The sequence below is a fragment of the Stigmatopora nigra genome, chromosome 20, assembly GCF_051989575.1.
Source record: "Stigmatopora nigra isolate UIUO_SnigA chromosome 20, RoL_Snig_1.1, whole genome shotgun sequence".
Lineage (NCBI taxonomy): Eukaryota > Metazoa > Chordata > Actinopteri > Syngnathiformes > Syngnathidae > Stigmatopora > Stigmatopora nigra.
In genome coordinates, this window is record NC_135527.1 from 5,250,864 (window position 1) to 5,277,543 (window position 26,680).

At 39.2% G+C, this 26,680-nt stretch overlaps 2 protein-coding genes and 2 non-coding genes across 4 annotated transcripts; 1 reads left to right on the top strand and 3 right to left on the bottom strand.

Moving 5' to 3' along the window:
* Positions 1-81: 81 nt before the first annotated feature.
* On the bottom strand, positions 82-155 carry trnai-aau (transfer RNA isoleucine (anticodon AAU)). Its single transcript has one exon. It is a non-coding gene; the product is annotated as a tRNA-Ile (tRNA).
* Positions 156-3,606: 3,451 nt separating this feature from the next.
* Positions 3,607-9,860, bottom strand: LOC144213343 (uncharacterized). Its single transcript, XM_077741756.1, has 2 exons — positions 9,335-9,860; positions 3,607-6,306 (listed from the first exon to the last, which is right to left on the bottom strand). The coding sequence occupies exons 1-2, from the start codon at positions 9,462-9,464 to the stop codon at positions 3,983-3,985; spliced, it is 2,454 nt and encodes an 817-aa protein (XP_077597882.1). The 5' UTR covers positions 9,465-9,860; the 3' UTR covers positions 3,607-3,982.
* A 7,755-nt stretch (positions 9,861-17,615) lies between these two features.
* On the bottom strand, positions 17,616-17,696 carry trnal-uag (transfer RNA leucine (anticodon UAG)). The gene is given in 2 exon segments: positions 17,616-17,650; positions 17,659-17,696. It is a non-coding gene; the product is annotated as a tRNA-Leu (tRNA).
* Positions 17,697-18,017: 321 nt separating this feature from the next.
* Positions 18,018-24,889, top strand: LOC144213356 (uncharacterized). The gene is made up of 2 exons (XM_077741780.1): positions 18,018-18,468; positions 20,993-24,889. Exons 1-2 carry the CDS (start codon positions 18,333-18,335, stop codon positions 22,921-22,923), a joined length of 2,067 nt encoding a protein of 688 aa, XP_077597906.1. The 5' UTR covers positions 18,018-18,332; the 3' UTR covers positions 22,924-24,889.
* The last annotated feature ends 1,791 nt before the right edge of the window (positions 24,890-26,680 follow it).

Sequence of the window (26,680 nt, forward strand, 5' to 3'; positions counted from 1 at the left end):
CTAATCCAGAGTGGCATCTCCTTCCTTGTGGTGCAGAGAAATTACCAGATCACAGAAACTGAGGAAACATCAAAATGGTCATGGCCCATGTGGGGGTTGAACCCACGACTTTGGCGTTATTAGCACCACACTCTGACCAACTGAGTTAACAGGCCATGTGCTGCCCAGTGCAGGTATTTTCATAATGAAGCAAATGCAACACGTCAACTAGCTAAACATTTATGGTAAGGCAAAAGAAGTTGGACTAGATAATTTCAATTGAGTTTGGAGTTGTCGTGGCCCGTATGGAGGTTAAATGCACAACCTTGCGGTCGAACCCACGACTTTGGCATTTACAGCACCATGCTCTGCCTAAATGAGATAAAGAGCAATGTGTTGGCATTGGCTCGGGTGCGACGGTGGGGTATTATTAACTTAAATTCAACATGGTATATTGTTTTGTAAATCCTAGCGCCGAATGTCTCATACCGAGTTTTTCATTGGAATGGAAATTTTTAAATGCATAATGGATGACTCTGTGAATAGCAGGACTAACTCATGACAGTCCCCGGCCGAGACCGAGGTTCTTGAGCTGGTGGTCCACAGAAGCTCCGTCAGGAGGTGAGAATACCCACAATTCATCAGAATATCTGCTTTGATTTGATGCATGAAGCTGGAAGCAGAGTGGCGCAGCAGAAGCATAATGGGCCCATAACCCAGAGGTCATTGGATCGAAACCATTCTCTGCTGCTAACACCAGTTCCCTTTATGTAATGGCGAACTACGCCACTTCCAAGTGTTGCCATTGGTGTGAGAAATGTTCTTGAAAATGATTAATTCTGCAAAAGTTACCTTTTCTCACATATTCTTCTGATCAAAAATCCGATCGAAATTGGTCGAAAATCGGGCCTGAACGCATCATTTTCACAAGATCGGAATCTGATAAAAAAACTAATCATTTTTCTGAAACAGGTCCCCCAAATGCCTTGAAATTCTGATGAAGGCGGACGTAATACGGCCTATTTAAATTGATCTCACTCGTTCTTAACCTGCTCCTGAAGTTGTATTTTCAGACCTATCAGAAAGCTTCTTCAATTGGTCTGAGGAGAACTCGCGATCGTGATTTTAGTTGAGTTTACAGTCCAATGAACTGCCAAATTGTGGGGTTTATTCTGGGACCTGTAGATCGGAGGTGGCAAAGTCCGGTCTTCAAGAGCCCCTATCCAGTCTGTTCACCATATACCCTCCTCTACCACACGTGAATCAAATGATCAACTCATCAGCAAGATATCCAGAAGCTCTAATATGGATCCAGATTATTTGATTCAGGTCTGTTGGTGGAGGAAGTTATAGAAAACAGACCGGATAAGGGCTCTCGAGAGCCGGACTTGGCCACCACTGCTGTAGATCTTCAGGCTAGTACTGTCCCATCTGAGTTACTTTGACTCACGTAGGTGAACAAAAACCAACCTAGACTGCATATTTACACACTGATTACAGGACAATTGATCACAAATTGAGTTGTGGCTGATTTTGGTTGGTTTGATACAATCCAACAGACTGCCAAAGCCTAAGGTTGAACCAGGGACCTTTAGATTTTCAGTCAAATGCTCTCTCACCAAAGATACTTGCGCTTCAGTAGGTCAATAAAAATTAACATGAACTGTATATTGACTCTAGGGTCCCTAGTAAACTGAACTCAAATAGATTATTAGCTGATTAGATACAGGCCAAGGGAGTGCTGAAGCCCATGGTTAAACCAGGCAACTTTAGATCTTAGGTCCAATGCTTTCTCATTATGCTGTACTTTTTCAATAGATTGCAAAAATGCAGTATTTAAATTATGGACAATTATGTTTGATTTAAATGTCCTATGCTTGTTTTTTTTTCCATTTTATAACAATTTTGCCTGAATCGCATTACCTTTAGAAATACTCTGGCTGGCACCTTTGATATCTGTTCGATTGATTTGGTTGATTAGTTTTGAGTCAGCTTGTGAAACCTGAAGTGAGAAGAAGCAGAGTAGTGCAAGGGAAACATGCTCGGGCCATAACCCAGAGGTCATTGAATCAAAACAATTCGCTGCCACTCATTGAATCAAAACCATGCTTTGCTACTAACAGTCAGGTTTTTTTGCAGAAGAAAACTATCCCCCTTCCAAGTGTTACTTTGAATTTGGAATATCGAAGTTACCGTATTATTTTGTCAAATTGTTAAAATTAATGTATTCATTTTACTCTTAGTTTTAAATCTTAGCAAATAACGTTTCTATTTTTTGTCACCTTTGAATTTGGAAAGCTGATTTTGTCATCAAAAAGACCAAAAAAGTATTTTTCATCAAAAAGAGAGCTTTATTGGAACTTCCAAAAAGATTACACGTTAAATCAGTTTAAAAACATGATTCATCTTTTAATATGACAAAAGTACATTGTACCACCTATTTATTTTGAGCAAATTCATAGTCTTTCACACAATATATTTTTACTAATGTTTCTTAGATCCTAGATTCAATATATAAATTATTTTCATTAAAATGTATGTTTGAATATCACTCAACTTTTCATTGGATTTCCTAGCAAATAAAAAATTTCAAATTTCTTAGGCATGTCTTTTACTGTGAAGACATATTTTCCATGTTATTTACATCGCATTATTGATTATTTACTTTCTAATTTCCTAATTTAGGCTCTACTAATTCGGATAGAATTGTGAAGTAAATAAAATCTTCAACAACACTCAATTTGCTTATACAGTAATACCTTGACACACAAGCGTTCCAACATATGATAAAATTTGAGATACGAGAAAAATTCTGAGCAAATTTTTGCCTTGAGATATGAAATATTTGAGATATGAGCACACCAAATGGTTCCAGATTGTGAGTCGGTGGAAATTTTTAACAATTAAGATTTTTTTTACCGTTGTTACATTCAGTTTTTTTTTTCTCTCAGAAGGAAACCGATAGATTTGTATTTTGTTAATTTCCATGGGAAGCATTGACTTGAGATATTAGTAAATTGACATACTAGCTCGATCGCGCTGTAAGCTCATAGCTTAATGTATTACTGTATTTGAATTAAAAAAAACATTTTCAGAATGCAAAATACAATTATACTTTGATTACAATGATCTTTCATGCAGAATTTGATAAAACAAGCTAAGCCGTCCTTGGCTATTGCTTGTCACAACACATTTGCATCTTTTAAGTCAATCCTTACAACTAAATCTCCGGCAAGAAGCTGAGCAGGAAAGGGGTTTCTGACCGATGTGGGCAGTTATGTTTTTAAGATATTCCTGCCACAAATTGAGCAAAAAGGTGCTTTTCTCCTGTGTGGGTTGTTGAGACTTCTTTTAGGTTCCCTTATGTGAAAATGTTGGAACATTAACAGCACCTGGAAAAGGTTTTTGAATTGTGCAGCTTTTTAATTGGGCTGTTGTAGCGCATCTGTGGTCACAGACTGAGCAGGAAAACATTGTTTTCCAGTGTGGGTTAATAAGTGTTCTTCTAAGCTTCTTTCGGAAAAATGTCCGACCACAAACTGAGCAGGAAAATGGCTTTTTACCTGTGTGTACTTGTGTGCCTTTTTAAGTTTTGCTTTTGAGAAAATGATTTACCACAAACTGGACACGAAAAAGGTTTTTCACCAGTGTGGGTTTTTTTGTGAGCTTTTAAGTTTCCCTTGTGTCTGAATCCTTGACCACAAACTGAGCATGAACATGATTTTTCACCAGTGTGAGTTCTTAGGTGGGCTTTTAAGCTTTCCCTGTGTATGAATCGTCAACCACAAATTGAACACGAAAATGTTTTTTCACCAGTGTGGGTTACTATGTGTCTTTTTAAGCTTCCCTTCTGTGTGAATCCTTGACCACAAACTGAACATGAAAATGTTTTTTCACCAGTGTGGGTTATTATGTTTTTTTAAGCTTTTCTTCTCTGTGAATCTTTGACGACAAACTGAACATGAAAATGTTTATTTACCTGTGTGGGTTCTTGTGTGCCGTTTTAAGTTTTCTTTAGTAGAAAAGGCTTTACTGCAAACTGAACACAAAAAGTTTTTTCACCAGTGTGGGTTATTACATGTCTATTTAAAATTCCCTTCTGTGTGAATCTTTCACCACAAACTGAACACGAAAATGGTTTTTCACCAGTGTGGGTTCTTGTGTGTTTTTTTAAGCTTGCCTTCACTGTGAATCTTTGACCACAAGCTGAACATGAAAATGGTTTTTCACCTGTGTGTGTTCTTGCATGGGTAATTAAGCTTCCCTTCACTGTGAATCTTTTACCACAAACTGAACACGAAAATGGTTTTTCACCAGTGTGGGTTCTTGCATGACAAATTAAGTATTCCTTCCGTGTGAATCTTTGACCACAAACTGAGCATGAAAATGTTTTTTCACCAGTGTGTAATCTTGCATGAAAATCTAAGCTTCCCTTCTGTGTGAATCGTTGACCACAAACTGAGCATGAAAATGGTTTTTCACCTGTGTGTGTTCTTGCATGGCTAATTAATCTTGCCTTCTCTGTGAATCTTTGACTACAAACTGAACATGAAAATGTTTTTTCACCTGTGTGGGTTCTTGTGTGCCTTTTTAAGTTTCCTTTTGTAGAAAAGGCTTTACTGCAAACTGAACACAAAAATGGTTTTTCACCAGTGTGGGTTATTACGTGTCTATTTAAGCTTCCCTTCTGTGTGAATCTTTCACCACAAACTGAACACGAAAATGTTTTTTCACCTGTGTGGGTTCTTGTGTGCTGTTTTAAGTTTTCTTTAGTAGAAAAGGCTTTACTGCAAACTGAACACAAAAATGGTTTTTCACCAGTGTGGGTTAGTACGTGTTTTTTTAAGCTTCCCTTCACTGTGAATCTTTGACCACAAACTGAACACGAAAATGGTTTTTCACCAGTGTGGGTTCTTGTGTGGTTTTTTAAGCTTGCCTTCACTGTGAATCTTTGACCACAAGCTGAACATGAAAATGGTTTTTCACCCGTGTGTGTACTTGCATGGCTAATTAAGTTTCCCTTCTGTGTGAATCTTTCACCACAAACTGAACACGAAAATGTTTTTTCACCAGTGTGGGTTATTACGTGTTTTTTTAAGCTTGCCTTCAATGTGAATCTTTGACCACAAACTGAACATGAAAATGGTTTTTCACCAGTGTGGGTTCTTATGTGTCTTTTTAAGCTTTCCTTCTCTGTGAATCTTTGACTACAAACTGAACATGAAAATGGTTTTTCACCTGTGTGGGTTCTTGTGTGCCTTTTTAAGCTTTCTTTTGTAGAAAAGGCTTTACTGCAAACTGAACATGAAAATGGTTTTTCACCAGTGTGGGTTGTTGTGTGTCTTCCTAATTTATCCTTCCGTGCAAATGTCCGACCACAAACTGAACATGAAAATGGTTTTTCACCAGTATGTGTCCTTGCATGGATAATTAAGTTTCCCTTCTTTGTGAATCCTTGACCACAAACTGAACACGAAAATGGTTTTTCACCTGTGTGTATTCTTGCATGACTAATTAAGTATTCCTCCCGTGTGAATCTTTGACCACAAACTGAGCATGAAAATGGTTTTTCACCCGTGTGGGTTCTTGTGTGTATTTTCAAAGAAGACTTTTTCCCAAAGGTTTTCCCACACTGAAAGCATTTGCAGAGTTTGTTACCGCTGGGATTTTTCATAACATCTTCATCATCATCATCATCAAGCAATTTGTTGCCCTCTGATAAAGGAGAAATTACATTTTCTGCTCGCCATCCTTCTGTTGAGCTGCCGTTCAGAAGCTCCACCCCTCTGTTGGCCAGGCCCAGATCATCTTCACTCTTGAAAGATTCCCCAGTTGAACATTTGACACATTCGTTTTTGATTGGAGGTTGGTCTTCTCCTTTGCACTGTTGAGGGAACTCTGGCTTCTCTTTAATTTGGGGCCATGCTGAGGCGTTTGCAGAATCTGCCCCTTCGCTGGCCACACCCAGATAATCCCTTTTCACGGACTCACTTGGTGACCAGGTGAAATGATCTTCCTCCTTTTTGATTGGAAGTTGCTCTCCTATTTGTTTTTGAGGGAACTCTTGCTCCTCTTGTTTAATTCGGGGCCATGTTTTGGTGTTTGCAGGTTCCGCCCCTCCACTTGCCACGCCCAGAACATCTTCCCTCTTCACGAACTCACCAAGTGACCAGGTGAAATGATCTTCCTCCCTTTTGATTGGATGTTGCTCGTCTCTCAAGTGTTGTTGAGGGAACTCTAGCTCCTCCTCTTTGATTTGGGGGAGCTCAACTTCCCCTTCAAGGCCAACAGACTCCTGCCCATCAGCACTAAGATCATTTCTGAAACCTGCAAAGACACAAAGATAATTGATTAACCATTTTCTAATTATAAAATGACTGAATTTCTTGTTCACAGAAATGAAACCAAACGGAAGAGGGCGCCATATATTCATTTTGTCACAACTGCGGTACCCTCACTGCAGGAAGGAGCGCTTCCGCAGATCCTTCCTCCCATCAGCTGTCAGGCTTTTTAACCAAAAAAAGGCTGTGGGCTAGGACGTACTGAATTCTCATATAGTATACATGTGCTTCTATATATATGTATGTGTATGTATATATATATTTCAGCAACACGGTTACTTATCTATATGTTTATTCATGTATTTATTTATTAACTTACTATTAACTACCTATTTGTGTAAAATGCCTTTCCTATTTCTGCATCCTCACCCTCTTGCTACTGCAACAAAGAAATTTCCCGAATGCGGGATGAATAAAGTTATCCAATCCAATCCAAATAAAAACAGTTAAAGTAGCTCAGTCGGACATTTGGTCGCAGTTCTTTTGGTCCCGTTGGTCGCCGGTCTTTTGGTTGCCGTTAGGGTTAAGGTTAGTGATTAATATCCAAGTACCGTATTTTCACGACTATAAGGCGCACTTAAAAGTCTTAAATTTTCCCCAAATTAGACAGCGCGCATTATAATCCAGTGCGCCTTATAAATGAAAAAAACAGAAAACCAAAAACGAAAAACCACCACTGTCGGATATTAAAAAATCACAAACGCCTGAACTGAAACAATACTGTTAAATATGCAGATGCCATCTTAGTTTACAAAATCTTCCATCATCTAGCTCCTCCCCCACTGCAAGATTTTATACAAAAAAAGTCCAAAACATCAACAATGACTGGCTCTAGAGGTGACTGTGTAGTGAGTGCTTCTTTCCTGGAAGTCAATAGCAATGACCGTATTTTCACGACTATAAGGCACACTTAAGTCTTAAATAACTCCAAAATAGACAGTGCGCCTTATAATACAGTGCGCCTTATAATACAGTGCGCCTTATAATACAGTGCGCCTTATAATACAGTGCGCCTTATAATACAGTGCGCCTTATAATACAGTGCGCCTTATAATACAGTGTGCCTTATAATACAGTGCACCTTATAATACTGTGCACCTTATATATGGAAAAATGTCATTCATTGAGGGCTTATAATGTGGTGCGCCTTATAGTCATGAAAATACGGTACATTTGACAACCATAACCCTAACTGCAAGCAAAAGACCGGCGACCAAAAGACTGGTGACCAAAAGACCAGTCACCAAAAGACCAGTGACCAAAAGACCGGTGACCAAAAGACCGGTGACCAAAAGACCGGTGACCAAAAGACCGGTGACCAAAAGACCGGTGACCAGTACTAACTACTGTAGTATTTTAATCAACAGCAACATGAGTTGAAAACTGTTTATAGGTGCATTTTTCAAAGTGAGGGACAATTGGTCATTAAAGTTTCTTCACTGGTGATGTAGCGCCTTAAAATTTGTCAAATCTCTTTGGGAGCCTTTTCATTGGTGATGTAGCGCCTTAAAATTTGTCAAATCTTTTTGGGAGCCTTTTCATTGTAAACATTCCTTTTTATGTTTTAGATTTTAACATAGTTAAACTGATTTCGCCAAAGGAGAGGCATTAAAAGAAGCATTATCTTTTATTCAGTAGTGGATCTATTTTTTGGGGGGGTTAATGAGACTGAAATAGAGGTAGGGTCTGATTGGACACTGTACATTGCCCCTAGGTACGAGTGTGAGCGTGAATGGTTATTTTGCTCCTCGTGCTCTGCGATTGGCTGGCCACCGATTCAGGGTGTTCCTCGCCTCTGGCACAAAGGCAGCTGGGATAGGCAGCACCCCTATACAAGATTTGGCATATCATAAAATGAATGAATGAATGAATGTTGGGATTAAAAACAGTGGGAGAAGCCCAACGTAGCCTCGACAGCAAACCTCAACTGGGTAGATGGTGCATTTCCAGACAATTTTCTGGCACTTGGCTGATCTCTGATGATAGTTAATATTCTATTCATGTATAAGCTGCATTTGAAATTCAGCATTAAATATGAGGTACTTTTGCGGACCGCACCACAGAGTGGTAGTGGGCCACGCTTGGCCATCGGGCCACAACTTTGATACCATTCTTTGAACGCTGCTCTCGTTGTTGTTTAGTACATCTACATCTCATACCTGTCAACTGGTACGTTCTCGCCGTAATTGGTACAACTGAAAGCCCATTTTTATATTGGTACGCTGTACACATGAAAATGGTACGCTAAACGGTGATTTTGAGAAAAAAAAATAAATTAAGGCACTTTCTAGCCATTTTTCACCATCCGCCATTGTTTCTTCCCGGAAACGCATGTCTGCCAAGTGATATATGTACCGGCGCCTCTGATTGGCTAAAAAAAAAAGATCATGATAAACATTTCGTTTTGTAACACTTTCACCATGTGATTTCCGTTTCCTGTTCCCTTGTTTATGTTTACTTTCATTTGATCAGCTGTTTCTGGTCTGTTTACAAGTCAAGAATTTCTACTTGTTGTTCGTGATTTTTTACAAAAAAGTAAAGTGGTAAGATTTTCCATGTATTTATACATATATGTAAGGGCGAAAACAAAATTTGGTAAGATCACAAATGGTTCGAGGTTGACAGGTATGACATCTCTATTTTTTAATTTTCAATTTAGAGTATGTAAATAAGTGTTATGTTCCTCAAGCAAATAGCCAAAAATGGAGGGCGAGTAGCAGGATTTACTCTTGAACGCCTCTGGTGGGCGCTCACGCTTTGCGTAATTTGAAAAATACATTGTTTGTGATAAGGATGCAATAGGAAAGCTACTGTTTAATGCCGTTGGTAAGTATTAACACGTGTTGAGACTCATCATTTCCCTCCTAGAGTGGTTACATATACATAGAAATAATTTATTACGTCTTTCTTCGAATGGTGCCACTGCGACTTCTTGAAAACGCACGTACGCTACTATAGTGTCATGTGAATTGAATACCTTTGAGAGAATATATGGAAAAAAAAAGTGAACCCACCTTCTAGTCTACGAAGAACAACTTTTTCTTGCGTTATGTAGCAAACCGTCGATTGCTCGTGAGTTGAATGCACCTTTTTGACCTCAAAAAGTTCCCCCCGGAGCTTTGACCGTTGTGTTCTTGCCGACATAGCTGCTAGCTATGCTGAGCTAAAATAGCCAGTAAACCTAAAACGACCTCTTCGTCGACTTATTCCTTTGACAGCTTCTAGCTAAATAAAGCTAGATTATAAATATGCTAGTCAGCGACTTGTTTCTTTGATAGCTGCTAGCTGGTATAGCTAAAGCAGGTTTGTTGATAGATAGTGATGGAACGAGCGACGCTGGTGCGTCAGCTCTGTGCCGATGGCTCAAGAGAGAAAGCCTTTAGTGGGGCGTGTAAAGCTTTAAGAAAGAATCACGTGACAAGAACAAGAAATGTATCGTTTGGCCAAAGTGTGATAATAGTTTAAAGAAATAAACTGTATCAAAGTACGTGGGTCTGTTGGACGGACTTTGGCGTAATTATGGCTCGTTCTGAGAAGTTTTCCCCAGTGTGGAATTATTTTGATCGTGTCAGGCAAAACGAAATAATCACTTTTATTTCGCATGATTTACCAGTTAACAAATGTATGTGTGTGTGTGTGTGCGCGTGTGTGCGTGTGCGTGCGCGTGCGTGCGTGGGGGTGGGGTGTGACTGTGTATGTGGGTATGTGTGTATATATATTTTTTTTCATAAGCAAAATATAATTAGCATCGGTCTGTGATTCAGATATTCCTTAGGCCAGCAGAGAAGGCCTTGAAGGCCCCGACGGCACACCACTGATATTGGGACAAATATTCGATTCATTGCCTAAAAAGAGGGGCTTTGCAAATAGCTGGGTCATGAAGTGGGTCTCATGTTGAAATATGTATTTTGCCTGTTTCTAGTCATGACTCCATGAGTCTCAAGCTTCTCCTTAGTAGAGCTTTGTCCTGTAGCCAGATGTGTCCTTGAATACTTGCAACATTGTCATTATCTTCTATTTGCCAGTTCATAACAAATGGCTTATCCTTGAAGACTTGCAACATTGTCGTTATCTTCTATTCGCTGGTTCATAACAAATTTCTTACTGTATGAAGTAGGGTAAAATCCCATTCCTGTTCAGTTTTGATATCACCCTCTTGAGAGAATAAAGGTGAATGAATGAACGTTGTCTGTCTCGACGCATTTGTGGACGACAGCATTGCCCGTGGTTAACCTGTGCCCAGAATATTCTGTAATCAAACCTTCAAAGTCACTGTCCATCGTCTCCAGCCTGTATTTGGACTGTATTTTGTAAACTAATTCAGTGAGTTCAATGTAAGTACTTGAACATCCAGCAAAATTCCAAATTCTCCCACACTCCAACACTCTTGTATTAGATAAAATCACACGCATAGTACTAAAAGTTGAAAACGTCCATTGAGTACATTCGTCCTGACTATGTTTTTTCACCTGTATGAGTTCTTGTGTGTATTTTGAACCCATGACCTCGGAACTGTAACGCCAACGTGATAACCACTCTCATAGTCGTGAAAATACGGTAGTTCATTTCGACGGGCTCAGTCCCTGAACGCATTAAGGTCGTTTCTCAAGGTACCACAGTAATTTGAACCCACATTAAAAAGAAATGTGAACACAAGAAGTTTGTTGAAGTGATTATGTTCTTACCATTGAAGGGTCTCTCCAATGTTCTCACTCTCTACTGTGCTGCACTCAAAGTTTTCAGGCTCGATTGTGATTGCATTGTTAAATTCGCTGTTTGATATTATTAACAACCAAATAACTCTCAATACCTAAGATATACCTTGCAAATCACCTGATACGATGTTTACTTAAGATAAGAGTCATTTCATATAGCTCTCTGTTACCACAATAAAAATCTACAACAATTAAATCCGAGAAATCAACCTCTTGCTAGGCATTTCCTAATTACAATTTTCAATGTTTAATAAAAGACCTAAAAATGGTCACCAATATACCATAATATACATTTTTGCATCTTTTTCTTTTCGTTTAGCCAGCCAAACCCCTACGTTAAAGTATTTTGAACAATCCAACCATTCAAAAATAGTATTAATATTCTTTTATCCTCCAAAAGCTAGTTTTTTTTAATTAGGAGCCCTTTGAAACCCACAATTGCTCAAAAATGGCCATTTTGCTGAATTCCCAAATCCAAATCTTTTACCAAATCAACCTTTTACTAAACAGATTTTCTATCATCTTAATATACATTTCTGTTTAAAACTCGAAAAATGAATGTGAAAGCATTCGCATATCCCTGCATTTCTTGCAGACCGTGTTTTGCTCTTATTATGAAATGCTTTAGCCGCTACCTGTGACCTTGACGCTCGCTGCGAAATCAGCGTTCTTATCTTTTTGTTTTGTTTAGTCTTTTATTCCTCCCCAGCAAGGTCCCAAATGAATTGAAATGTCATCTCTTTTTTCCCTGTATATCACACATTTTAGAGAGGACTTTCATTAATAAGCTAAATTAATTCCTCATCCGATATCCAACTATATCACAATATTTTGCCAAGACCCCATAATCAAAAATATACTGCAAGCACAACAATATCATAGCAAACACCATTTTTGCTTTAGGACCCCCAAGGCCAATTATTGTAACGTCTTCATGGAAGGGGCCCAAAAAATATTTTAGTCGCTTGTACAAATCGGCCGCCCCACGGCCCACATGTTTCATTCCAATATAATCAGCAGCCGCCGCAACAAAGCGCTTCCCCCGCAGTCGACACATTATTTGCCAAGTCTAGAGTCTACTTGTCTTTGTTTATTACTTTGATACTGCGGAAAAATCTGCTCTATAGGGATACAAATCTAGAATTTACTTTTTACTTAATGTTGATGTAATCAGCTGTCACTTTTCATGGGCAATATTTGAAGCAAATGACCAACAATGCAAGGAATTAAATATAATTAAGAAATTATAGATTTGTAATCATTGGAATTGTTACACCCATGCATTTTTTATTGCTCGAAACACTGAGAAATAATTACACAGTGATTAGTTGTTGTCCTCAATCCAAGTTTTACTGTAATGAGGAACATCTCCTGTGTTTGCCAAGCTATATGCACCTAGACATCAATAATCAAATACCGGTTCAGGCTTTACCATGTCACTCTTGCTATTTGGATCAAGGAATCAATAATGGAACACTGATAAACATCCAATCCAAAACTAGTTTTAATCCCCAACATGCAATAATTAATAACTTAAACACTTTAGCATGTCACACTCTCCCCCACAAAAGATGACATCATTACATTCCAAATGTCTCTCTACCTGTTGGTTATTCTGAACAGTCTTGCGAACTTGTCGCCTCACATCCTCTTCTGTGAGCTGATGCTCATGAATACTCCAGACGGCAAGGTATTAAATATCTGCTGTTTCACTAGCTGTGTAAATGGCATGTTTTCCTTTATCAATAACTTCCAGCCACTACACAAAAGGGACTGTTGGGCATCATCCTTTTCACTGTAGTGAGTATGTTTGTGGGACTGCATGCGATTGTGAATATGGACCGCTCTGAGCTCTTCGAGAGTCTGGAGAAGACTTTGGTTCTCCTTCTCCAGTTTTAACAGTCGGTTACTGATCTGCTCATTTACCTCCTCAATTCGAGTCTCCCGACCCTGTAAGTTGTCATTAGTTTTAGATGTTTGTTCTATTTCGCCTTATGGCGAAAAATTGGAGTTCGTTTCCGGAAGGTATAGAGGTCCAATATTTCTGATTCCAGACATCTAATTCAAAGTTTCCCATACTAGGAGTTGAACCCGGCCTTGCTAGGTGAAAACTAGGAATCCTGACCCCTAGACCATATGGGATATTTCATAAGAAGTATGAACCTTTGATGACAGACTCATTCAATTACCACATCATTTGCAATACACATCTACTCGGCTAGAAGTGGGAAAGGCTTGTGGGATTTGTTTCTGGAAATTATAGAAAGTCAAAAGTTCTCAATCCATCCACATAGCACGAGGTTTCCCATACCTAGAGTCGAACCCGGGCCATCTGGGTGAAAACCAGGAATCCTGACCGCTAGACCATATGGGATATATCTTCTGAAGCTGATCCAGATCAAGTAGAAGCATGCAGTTTGGATGATGGACTCATGAAATTATATTGGGATCTCGCTACTTCGCGGTTCATCCATCGCGGCTTCAGAGCTTTGAGGTTGTTTTTTTTAAATGTAAAAATAAATAAATAATGAAAAATATTAATTTAAAATTAGAAATTACATTATTTTACAAAATTTGAAAACAAATATTCAATTAGAATTAGTAATTGCATCATTTTACAACATTTTAAATCAAAGAATGCACGTATGGGCAAAGCATCACGGGCATAAACGAACGCTGATTGGCCATCTGAATACTCACTGAACTACTCGACTCCCCATTGGCCCATTCACTACAGTGGCCCGAGCTTCTCCCGATGCCCATTCTCAGTCCACGCTTATCTTCTCCAACTTAAGTGTAAAAGTTTTGTGAAGCCCTTAGTGATGCCTCCCAAACGCTCTTTATCCCTTGGTGCATCTATGGAATCGAAGAAAAAGCGAAATATGTTAACAATTAACGAAAAAGTGAGTTTATTGGATAGGTTGAGAGCATGAAATAGCTACGCGAGCGTAGCCAGAGAATCTGGTTGACAATGGAGGGTCTAACGTCCTCCATTGAAGAGCCCGACGAGACCTTCAGCATCAAATCTTATTGGAAGGACTACAACATAGCTACGTGTCTGACTAATATTCAGAATGCCCTAAGGGACCTGAAAGAACAGACACTCATCTCCAGCTGGAAGAAATTGTGGCCATACAAAATCACTCAAGACTATGAGGGTTTCAAGCCTAACGAAATCCATCACTCTGCCGTTGATAAGGCTGTCAGGCTGGCTCGGTTGGTGCAGACTGAAGGCTTTTCGGATATGACAGCTGATGAAATTACAAATCTCATCGACTGCCCCTAAACCCACTGACAGAGGAGGACCTACAGGTAATGACCAAATCGGCGAGTGAGGAGGAAGACGAGTCTACTACTGACGAAGCTGACAAAGGTGGCCTTACATTGAATAATTTACAGGACCTCTTCAATGTTGCCAAAGACCTCCAAAAAAGGGCCAAAGAAATTGATGATAACATGGTAAGAGCGGTCGAATTTAGCAATCGTATTGATAACGTCATGGCTGTTCATAGGCGCATCTTCGTCGACCAAAAAAAACTCCCAATAACGATGTTTCTTACGTGCAAAAAACAGCAGAAGATCCTCCATGCGGACTACTATGTTAGCTAATTGTGTTAGCTAATTGTAGTGTTTGCTTGTTTTTGAAAGCTGAATAACGATAATTAGTTGTTTGTAAGTAAATTGTTTGGAAGAACAGTGTTCTAGACCCTCAATTGTTATTGTAAACAGACAACATATTTTACAGTTTTTTTTACTAAACTGTATTTGATTTGTTTGTATGCATCAACATGGCACCTGCATTCTGATGTGGAATAAAACACCTGAATGAACAGCATATAGTTTGGTGGTGCTTTTTTAAGCATTTTTGAAGGGGCGCCGCTACCTCGCGGATTTTCAGTTTTCGCGGGTGGTCTCCGTCCCCATTAACTGCGATAACCGAAGTTCAACTGTATTAAGTTCATCCACTAAGTTCATCTATGAAAATATACGCGACAATATTAAATTTGAATGTGATGGGTAATTTCACATTTAAAAATGATTCTTTTTTCCAAATCACAACAAAGCAATTTATGAACACACTACTTAGAAGCATAACCCCCAAGTTTTGGCGTCAGAGATTTAGCAGCAGAAATCGTAAATCATATAACAAAGATAATTGCACATATGTCAAGCAATAAATATAGGCCCCTTTTTAAAATCGAAATGTTAATATTGAACTTATTTTACAATACAGTTTCTGACATGAATCGTATCAGATTAACTAAACAGATTAGATGGTATCTATACATTTAAACAACTGCAAACACAAGAAAACCTTTGAAAAACCACAATAGATCATAAAATCGTAAACTCCACCCACAATGGCAGACGGAGGAAAACAAACGCTCATCTATTCCATAAATATGTAGGCAAATCCAACCCTTGTGGCAACCAACCCCGTCCTCCCTGAATGTAAAAAAACTACTCTCATAAGATACAGTGTTCCCCCGCTACTTCGCGCCTCAGTTAACGCGGACGCAGAGCTTTGCGGATTTTTTTCTGGGAAAAAAAAATTAAAGATATTATATTAAAATTATAAATGAGATAATTTTACAAGATGTGGAAACAAAATATTCAATTGGAATTAGTAATTGCATAATTTTACAAAATTTTAAAACACAAAGAATGCACGTATGCGCAAAGCATCACGGGGCATCACGGAAGCATCACGGCAAAAACGCAAGCTGATTGGCCATCTGAATGCTCACTGAATATACTCGACTCCCCATTGGCCCATTCACCACGGAAGCCCAAGCTTCTCCCGATGCCCATTCTCAGTCCACGCTTATCTCGTGCTATACAGTACGCTTCTCGCCAAGTTAAGCGTAAAAGTTTTGTGAAGCCCTTCGTGATGCCTCCCAAACGCTCTCCATGCACTGGTTATTTGGATCCGTGATTGTTGCGCGAAGCAAATCAGCCTGGACGGAAACTTAATCCGAAGTAAGGCTAAATCTTTGTTTGATGCTATGGTGCCTGAGGGTGGTGACGACGACGACAACGTTCTAGACGAGGAAGAAGAGGACGGTGACGACGACGAAGGTGATCCTCTGCCCGGTGCCTCAAGCCAGACTAACCATCGACCACGTACGGCTTTCGCTGCCAGCAAGGGCTGGCTTGAGAGATTTAAGCGGCGAGTCGGACTAAAGAATGTGTCGTTGCATGGAGATGCAGCCTCTGCAGACGGAGCAGCAGAGAGGCGTTATGTTGAGGGTGTCCCCATTAACCGCGATAAGCGAGGGATCACTGTAATTTCAATAAATCTTAACAAATACTCACAATTTGTGACAGTTATTATTTATTTTATAAGAGGTTAACTTCCCACCAAATTTGATAAAGATCAGATGGACACTTAAAAAATGTTCATGTTTACCCAATTAGCATGCAATTGATAGATTTTAACATTAGGTGAATAGGAATTTATTGACTATTATTTAACGTTGAGTGAATAGGGGATTTTCTAAACCATGCTACCAATCTAATTGAAATTTGATGTGTTATTTCCACTTATAAAATAAAAAATAACTGCCAATTATTGCGAGTATTGCTTTAGAAATGGAAGAAATATTGCCAAATTTTAATTCTCATAATGGACTGACTTTGCCTATAGTCTACATACAGCTTCATCCCAAGTACTGTGTAAGAAAAGACAAGTTCCCGCAGCAGTAGTGGTCTGCTCAGCCCAAAAATCAATGAGTTGTAACTCCTCGGCTGTTTAGGGAGGCATCTCTTTCAGCAGAATGTTACAAGCAAAATGTTGGTGGGGTTGAAACTAACATATCAGACTTTTTGACAGTCATAAACAATTTATATTCTTAAATTGTAGTATTCTTTAGATCCAGAATTTAAAAGTAAAAATACCTGAAAATGTCTATCATCTCTCATCTCATTTCTGAACCACTTTATCCTCTCTAGGCTTATGAAACCCCTGCATACTTGAGCCAATCCTAGCTGTCTCCGGGCCAGAAGCGGGGGACGTGTTGAATCAATGGCCAGCTGATTGCAGGGCACAAGGAGACGGACAATGACGCACACACACACACCCATACCCAGGGGCAATTTAGAGTGTCCAATCAACCTACCATGCATGTTTTGGGAATGTGGGAGGTAACCAGAGTAACCCAGAGGAAACCCACGCAGGCACAGGGAGAACATGCAAACTCCACACAGATGGACATGACCTGGCTTTGAACCCACGACCCCAGTGCTGTGAAGCCAACACACTAACCACTCATGACACTAAGCCGCACAGGTGAAATTGTGTGCATTTAATTTAATATTCCTACTTTTAAAACACAAAAATCTCTGAATTCTTTAACATCGTTACACTTTTGATATGCAAAACTGGGTCTTATAAAAAATTCATAATGATTAACGCAAAGCTTGAGGCACCGTCAGTGGCACGGTGGTGTGCAAAAACAACACTCATAATAGTGAGTTCGGGACTCCGCTTTCTCACCCATGGTTTCATATTTTGTCTTCCAGGTTAGTGAAGAGCCATAAGCACTAAGAAAAAATTATAAGTATTCAGTGCATGAATTATTGGCAGTGGTGGGATTTGAACCCACGCCTCCTGAGAGACTGAGCCTAAATCCAGCGCCTTAGACCGCTCGGCCACACTACCTTTGGCCTTTTAAGTGGCGCATGCATTAATTGTAAATGAACCTTAAACACCCTTATATTTAAATATTGAAACATGTAATTTGTTACTTGCAATAAGATTAAACACAATGTATTATTTAAAACAAATGTTCTTAAAATTACCTAACTTTTTCTCAAAATGTAGCTTTTCGATTTAGTGTCACGGCTAGCTAGACTCGACCTGGACTTCGAGCTGCTCTCTTCACGCTGTGGCATTAGGAGACCAAATTTAACATTATCACCCCCTCTGTTTAAAATCTGAATTGAGAACCTGGCGTGAGGTACTGAGACAGTAGAGGGCGATAATGCTGCAGTACGTTGGCTGCCTCTAACCGGAAAACATAAAGAGAAAGAAGGGGTGGGGTGTTCATTTCTGCATGGCTAGGATTTTAACTTTTTGTTTGTGCGCCTCTTGTTTCTCCTCAATTTGATTGAACTTAAATGAAACTAAACTTAGACAACACGCTCAAAATTAAATAGTTTGTGCAATCGGAGGCCAGTCCGTTTTTCTTCTATGCGTTTTGGGAGTCGTACTTTAGCCTAGCCTAGCTGGCGGCTAACAAAGGAACACGTCGTCTGCATCAGTACGTCGTCAAGCGAAGACAAAAAGTGTAAAAAAATGCTTGCGAGAACGACGCCGGTTGCTGCAAAGTTTCAGATGGAACTTAATAGCGTGCAAGAGGATCTCTCATGTCATCAACATTCTATTGTTTGCAAAATGATGCAAGTTAAAGTTGTTCTTCACAAACTCGAAGGTACGTTCACTTTAGACGAGCATTATTGCATAATAGACCAATATGTACTTTATGTTACACAATTAATATTTCCTAATGAAATATTTAACAGGGTGGCAATGTTGTTTCTGATCGTGACTTTATTGAATGAATCGCAGCACGACAGCGCTTAGCATTATTAGTCGAACTGAGAACGTGCTACAATAATAAACCACTAGATGTCGCCAGCTGCTCAATATTCATGCCTTTAATCTGCAACATCTTCCTTTAGATTACTGTTCTCATACCTGTCAATTTGTAAGTTTTATACGTATGTTATACGTTTTCTTACCATTTCAAATCATGTACGCCGTACACCGACTTTTGTACGGGGGAATAAAAAATATCGCCAATATTTATGATAACCGATCTCAACGAGACCGTTTTGGCTGAAATCCAGATAGTTTCGTAGGCTGGTAGCCAACGACGCTACTGTCATCGACCGTTACTATTGTCACGGTATACCAGCAAAAATTATCCTCAATCGTATGTATTGTTTTAGAGGTGTGTACGGCAATATCGGTAAAGGATGACATGCACATGCGTAGATATACATGGAGTAAATATCGTGGAAGCAAGCATGAAGGAGCCACATAGTAAAAAACGAGTTACCGCGCGTAAACACGTCGTACGGTGTTTGTACGGTTTTTGGGGGGTTTGTACGGGGAATCATAATCATTTATAAGGGCAGTTAACGGCAGAGGTTGACAGGTATGTGTTCTGTAACTTTAAAGTAACCTTGTATTCACATAAAACATTGCTGCCCACCATGATGTATTGTTCTGAACATGAAATATTCTTGTACAGTGGTACCTCAACCTACGACATGCTCGTGGTACGATGAAAATTTAGATCGAATAGTCCGCCCGCGATATGATCAAAATGTCGAGATGCGATCAAGCCAGGTGGCTATGACATGAGAGGCTGTTTACCATTGTAGCGCAGTCTTTTTTGGAACAACACACAGGAAGTCTTCCACAAGATGGGGAACTTTTGCAACCTGTGACCGAGGTAGAGAATATGCAGAGTCACTCTTCCAAGCTTATCCACACAGTTCCTCAGAAGTGTGGAGCTGAAGACAAGAGTAGGAGAGTAGAACTCCTCGACTCCGTTTCTGGCCTGGTAATTATGAAGCCCATGATGGAATGATTGGTCACAGGTGTTGCTTCTTCTCCCGCCACTTTTGTCCTGCGCCGAATATCCACCGGTATTGAAGTGTTGCTCCTTTTGCTGTGTATTGTAACAGCTAGTCCCATGTGAATGAGAGCGTAGGCATGGCTGAATGGTTCCAAAAAATAAGTAGCAGAAAGAAGCCAGGCTAACATAACAAGGAAAGTTGTAAAAACATTAAAGTAAAAAGGAATGTATTAAGAAATATTAAAATGTCATGAAAAAAGATAGAAGGGCTGTAAAACCTGAAAGACATGAGTGGGCAGAGGTACCTCTACCGGCAGCCGGTGTGAAAGGCGCCATCTTGGAAAAAAATAAAGATGAACTAAACAACGAGAGCAGCGATCAAACAATGATCTCAAAGTTGCGGCCCGAAGGCCAAGCCTGGCCCACTACCACTCCGTGGTGCGGCCTGCGAAAGTAGTTCTACATTTAATGCTAAAATTCAAATGCAGCTTATAAATAAATAGAATATAAACTATCCTTAGAGATATTCACTGCATCAATCCGCACAGACATTGAGGTATGGTCCTCTAAGGCAAAAGCGCTTCACTTCATAGAACTACCCGTACCATCAGAGGAGGGGATCGACACCACCTTCGAAGGCAAGAAGGCCGAATACTTGAATCTGGCAGCCAAGTGCCAGAAAATTGTCTGGAAATGCACCATCCAACCAGTCGAGATTTGCTGCTGAGGCTACGTTGGTCTTCTCCCACTGTTTTTGATCCCTTCATTCATTCATTCATTTTCTGATATGCTAAATCTTGTTATGGGGGTGCATGAGCCTATCCCGGCTGCCTTCAGGCCAGAGGCGAGGAACACCTTGAATCGGTGCCCAGCCAATCGCAGAGCACGAGGAGAAAAACAACCATTCATGCTCACACTCGTACCTAAGGGAAATTAAGTGTCCAATCAGACTTTACCTCTATTTCAATCTCATTAATCCTCCAAATAATAACAGACCTGCTACTTAATACAAGTTAATCCTTTTTTAATGTCTCCCCTTTGGTGAAAGCATTTTTATTAAATTAAAATCTAAAACATAAAAGAGAATGTTTACAATGAAAGGGCTCCAAAAAAGATTTGACTAATTTTAAGGAGATACATCACCAGTGAAGAAACTTTTCTGACTAATAGTGCCTTACTTTGAAAAATGCACCCATAAACTGTTTTCAACTCGTGTTGCTGTTGAAGAAAATAATACAGTAGTAAGTACAGCATTGAGACAAAATGAATGTATGGCGCCCTCTTCCGTTTGGTTTCATTTCTGGGAACAAGAAATTCAGGCATTTTATAATTAGAAAATAGTTAATCAATTATGTTTGTGTCCTCGCAGGTTTCGGAAATGATCTTAGTGCTGATGGGCAAGAGTCTGTTGACCTTGAAGGGGAAGTTGAGCTCCCCCAAATCAAAGAGGAGAAGCTACAGTTCTCTCAGCAACAAATGGGAGACGAGCAACTTTCAATCAAAAGGGAGGAAGATGATTTCACCTGTTCACTTGGTGAGTTACTGAAGAAGAAAGATGTTCTGGGTGTTGCCAGTGGAGGGGCGGAGCCTGCAAACACCAAAACAGGGCCCCCAATTAAAGAGGAGGAGCCAGAGTTCCCTCTAAAACAAATAGAAGAGCAACTTCCAATCAAAAAGGAGGAAGATCATTTCACCTGGTCACCAGGTGAGTCCGTGAAAAGGGATTATCTGGGCTTGGCCAGTGAAGGGGCGGAGCCTGCAAACGCCTCAGCATGGCCCCAAATTAAAGAGAAGCCAGAGTTCCCTCAACAGTGCAAAAGAGAAGACCAATCTCCAATCAAAAACGAATGTGTTAAATGTTCAACTGGGGAATCTTTCAAGAGTGAAGACGATATGGGCGTGGCCAACAGAGGGGTGGAGCTTCTGAACGGCAGCTCAACAGAAGGATGGCGAGCAGAAAATGTAATTTCTCCTTTATCAGATGGCAACAAGTTGCTTGATGATCATGATGATGTTGATGATGATGATGATGAAGATATGAAAAATCCCAGTGGTGACAAACTCTGCAAATGCTTTCAGTGTGGGAAAACCTTTGGGAGAAAGTCTTCCTTGAAAATACACACAAGAACCCACACGGGTGAAAAACCATTTTCATGTTCAGTTTGTGGTCAAAGATTCACAGTGAAGGCAAGATTAATTAGCCATGCAAGAACACACACAGGTGAAAAACCATTTTCGTGTTCAGTTTGCAGTAAAGCCTTTTATAAAAAAGGCAACTTAAAAACCCACACAAGAACCCACACAGGGGAAAAACCATTTTCATGTTCAGTTTGTGGTCAAGGATTCACACAGAAGGGAAGCTTAAAAAAACACTTAATAACCCACACTGGTGAAAAACCATTTTCGTGTTCAGTTTGTGGTCACCGATTCACACAGAAGGGAAGCTTAAAAACCCACGCAAGAACCCACACAGGTGAAAAAACATTTTCATGTTCAGTTTGTGGTGAAAGATTCACAGAGAAGGGAAGCTTAAATATTCATGTAAGATCACACACTGGTGAAAACTCATTTTCATGTTCAGTTTGTGGTGAAAGATTCACAGAGAAGGGAAACTTAAAAAGACACGTAGTAACCCACACTGGTGAAAAACCATTTTTGTGTTCAGTTTGCAGTAAAGCCTTTTCTACTAAAGAAAACTTAAAACAGCACACAAGAACACACACAGGTGAAAAACCATTTTCATGTTCAGCTTGTGGTCAAAGATTCACAGTGAAGGCAAGCTTAAAAAACCACACAAGAACCCACACTGGTGAAAAACCATTTTCGTGTTCAGTTTGTGGTCAAGGATTCAGAGACAAGGGAAACTTAAAAGCTCACACAAGAACCCACACAGGTGAAAAACCATTTTTGTGTTCAGTTTGTGGTAAATCATTCACAGAGAAGGGAAGCTTAAAAAAACACGTAATAACCCACACTGGTGAAAAACCTTTTTCGTGTTCAGTTTGTGGTCAAAGATTCACACAGAAGGGAAACTTAAAAACCCACACAAGAACCCACACAGGTGAAAAACCATTTTTGTGTTCAGTTTGTGGTAAATCATTCACAGAGAAGGGAAGCTTAAAAAAACACGTAATAACCCACACTGGTGAAAAACCTTTTTCATGTTCAGCTTGTGGTCAAAGATTCAGAGTGAAGGCAACATTAATTAGCCATGCAAGAACCCACACTGGTGAAAAACCATTTTCATGTTCAGTTTGTGGTCAAGGATTCACACAGAAGGGAAGCTTAAAAAACACGTAATAACCCACACAGGTGAAAAACCATTTTCATGTTCAGTTTGTGGTCAAAGATTCACAGAGAAGGGAAACTTAAAAAGACACGTAGTAACCCACACTGGTGAAAAAACATTTTCGTGCCTAATTTGTGGTCGATGATTCATACACAGGGAAAGCTTAAAAGCCCATCTAAGAACCCACACTGGTGAAAAGCCATTTTCGCGTTCAGTTTGTAGTAAATCATTTTCTCAACAGCAAAGCTTAAAAGGGCACACAAGCATACACACAGGTAAAAAGCCATTTTCCTGCTCAGTTTGTGGTCGGACATTTTCCCGAAAGAGAAGCCTAGAAGAATACTTATTAACCCACACTGGAGAACAATGTTCTCCTGCTCAGTCTGTGAACACAGATGCGCTACAACAGCCCAATTTAAAAGCTACGCAATTCAAAAACATTTTCCAGGCGCTGTTAATGTTCCAACATTTTCACATAAGTGAACCTAAAAAGAAGACTCAACAACCCTCACATGAGAAAAGCCCTTTTTTGCTCAATTTTTGGCAGGAATATCTTAAAAACACAATTGCCCACATCGGTCAGAAACCCTTTTCCTGCTCAGCTTCTTGCCAGTGATTTAGTCGTAAGGATCGACTTAAAAGATGCAAATGTGTTGTGACAAGCAATAACCAAGGACGGCTTTGCTTGCTTTATCAAATTCTGTATGCAAGATCATTGTAATCAAAGTATAATAATATTTTGCATTCTGAAAATCATGTTTACACTTTTTAATGTGTAATAACAATCCACACTTCAAATACAGTATTACCTTAAAATACTAGTTCATTGCGGGATTGAGCTACTATGTCAATTGACTCGTATCTCAAGTCAATTCTTCCCATAGAAATGAACAAAATATAAATTAAGCCATTTCCATCCTAAAAAAAACATCAAATTTGTTCTAATTTACTACCGACTCATTTGGGAACCATCTGGTAGGCTCATATCTCAAATTTTTCTCGTATGTTGGAACACTTGTATGTCAAGGTATTACTGTACAGACGCTCCTCTACTTACGAAGTAGTTAGGTTCCGAGCGCTTGTTCATAAGTTGAAAGTGTTCATAAGTTGAAAGTGTTCATAAGTTGAAAGTGTACATAAGTTGAAAGTGTTCATAAGTTGAAATTCTTCAAATTGAAGTTGATTCAGTGCTATATTTTGCATTATAATTCATGTTTAATGTCTATATACGTATATTGAGGGTTTATATAAGTGCATTTGTATGTTTAAGGCTTGTATAAGTAACTAGTATTGGTTTGTACTGAAAAAAAAAATCATTTAATAAAATGGAGAGAATACATACATTAGAGAGATTTACTAGAAACTGGCCAAAAGAAGCTATCTAGAAGCTATCTTCTTTTTTTTCATCATAAATGATGCGGTAGCACTGTATGGCATCATTCAATTGATTTGCAACCTTTGTGCAACGTTCAATGTTTAGGTCCCGCTGCTCGATCTTTCTGTTTATAAATGGAACTGACGGTCAAACGATTCAAGTTGTATTCCCGTGCAATGCTCACCACTTTCTCCCACGCATCAAGCCTCTATATTATTGCCACTTTGGTTTCAAAGGAAATGGCTTGCCTCTTCCTTGTACCTCCCTCACTAGAAGCCTTTTGCTTTTCACCAACCATATTGAATAATGGATGCACCGGATATTTAATGATAGAAATGAAAAAGGTTCTTTGCACACCGGAGATACGCTACGCACTTCTGCATTGCAACGAACTGGGCAGAGGAAGGTAGTAGATGCTGGGTGAGCTGAGCTCTCACAGAGCCAGGCGTCGTTATTAGCGGCGGAAAAAAGCACTACTCACAAAAAGCAATTCAAAATCGAACTTATGAACATTTTTCGACATCAACGCAATTTGCAGGTATGTTCGTATGTACCGTTTGTTCGTAAGTTGAATGTTCGTAAGTAGGAGATCGTCTGTATAATAAAATTGAGTGTTTTATTTACTTCACAATTCTATCCAAAATACTAGAGCCTAAATTAGGAAATTGAAAAAGTAAATAATCAATAATGTGATGTAAATAATATGGAAAATGTCTTTACAGTTAAAAACGAAATTTGAAAATTGCAGTATTTGTCTATTGAATTTGTTTGCAAATCCAATAAAAGTATTGAGTGTTATTCAAACATAGTCCATTTTAATGAAAATAATTGATATATTGAATCAAGGATCTAAGAAACAGTAGAAATATGGTGTGAAAGAATGAATTTTGTCAAAATGAATAAGTAGTACAATGTCCTTATACTTTTGTCATATTATAAGTTATCTTGTCATATTTTGTGTACTTCCAATAAAGCTCTCTTTTTGGTGAAAATAATTTTGGGGTCTTTTTGTTGAATAAAATGAGCCTTCCAAATTCAACGGTGACAAAAAAGAGAAGCGTTATTTGCTTAGATCTAAATCGTACTTTTTTTTTAGTTATGCTTCAAAATAAAACATGAAACAAAAGGAAAGGACTAATTTAAACTTCAATATGGTAGATTTAAGTGACTAAAAATGAGGAATATAATAACAAAAACGCGGATCCAAAAGGCTGTGAGTCTTTTTCTCTTGTATTTCCGGCAGTTGGGCGTAATGCTGCCACCTAGCGGCGACACGGGGTTTCTGTCAAATCAATACGATAGTTTTGGAAGTGTTTGAATTTTTACGGGGTTTTAAGGCAATATGCTTTTTATTTCTCGCTTTTTATTTCTTCTTAGCCTCATGAAAGAATCCACCAAAAGTATCGGAACAGAGCATTTATTTGTTCCATTTCCTTTCGAATTTTATGAACGAAGGCTGAAACCTAGCTTAGCCTAGCTTAGTTTAGCCTGGCATAACTGCGACATAAGCGGACAAACAAGGCGATTAGTTCTAGTCCAAAGTACTTGTAGTACACATCCAAACCATAGCAATTGAAAGAGAAGGAGAAAGTGGTCAATTGACCACCACGTGACGCCCAGGAAAACTATATAATTTGTTGATGAAAATTCCGTTTACGATAAAAATTCCAAGTTCAGTCGCGTTATCTATTCTCTGTTACTGATTAATAATTAATTTACTAGGGATTTTATTCTGACGAGTGTATACTTAATATTAATCACTGTCGTTTTGTATAAAGTTAAATAATCTTTCAGTTGGTGCATTGGTGACTTTTTTTCACCAATTGGCGATCATCAAAATGGTGTTTATTAAAATAGCACTTGTTTTCAGATGATGTATTACAATGACAATGTCTTTTAAAAAATATATAATATTGAGAAACCATACTGTTGTCCTGTTTACTCTGTTTTCATTTGAAAAGACGGATTAACATGAATAAAAACTGTAATCAGCGAAGAATTTTGTACATGATTACATTTCTCTAGGGAAAGTTTAAACCCGTTAAAGAGGAGCAGGAATTTAATTACAGTTGGGAACCCCCACATTAAGGGGGTGCAGAATCCCCTCAAAAAGGAAGGAGACCCCCCCCCCCAATGTTAAAGAAGAAGAGATGGACATCCTCACGTGCACTTTTGATCCTTTGAAAAAGCGAAGACGGAGCTCTGAGCGAGGCCAGCAGCTGTTCAACGGGAGCGCGCAAGCTCATTGCTCCGCTAACGGATAGCAACGCCGCTACGTCGTTGGACACCGATGACGAAGACGAAGTTCATAATGCCGCGGACCATAAATGCTCACAGTGCGGGAAAACCTACGGGAAGAAGTCCAACTTGAAGAGGCACTTGAGGAGCCACGC

Coding starts and splice junctions, on each gene's coding strand:
- LOC144213343 (XM_077741756.1), bottom strand. CDS start 9,464: ATGTCGGCAAGAACACAACGGTCAAAGCTCCGGGGGGAACTTTTTGAG. Junction 6,307..9,334: donor TGTTCTTCGTAGACTAGAAG/GTGGGTTCACTT, acceptor GTGTCTTTGCAG/GTTTCAGAAATGATCTTAGT.
- LOC144213356 (XM_077741780.1), top strand. CDS start 18,333: ATGCTTGCGAGAACGACGCCGGTTGCTGCAAAGTTTCAGATGGAACTT. Junction 18,469..20,992: donor TGTTCTTCACAAACTCGAAG/GTACGTTCACTT, acceptor GTGTCCTCGCAG/GTTTCGGAAATGATCTTAGT.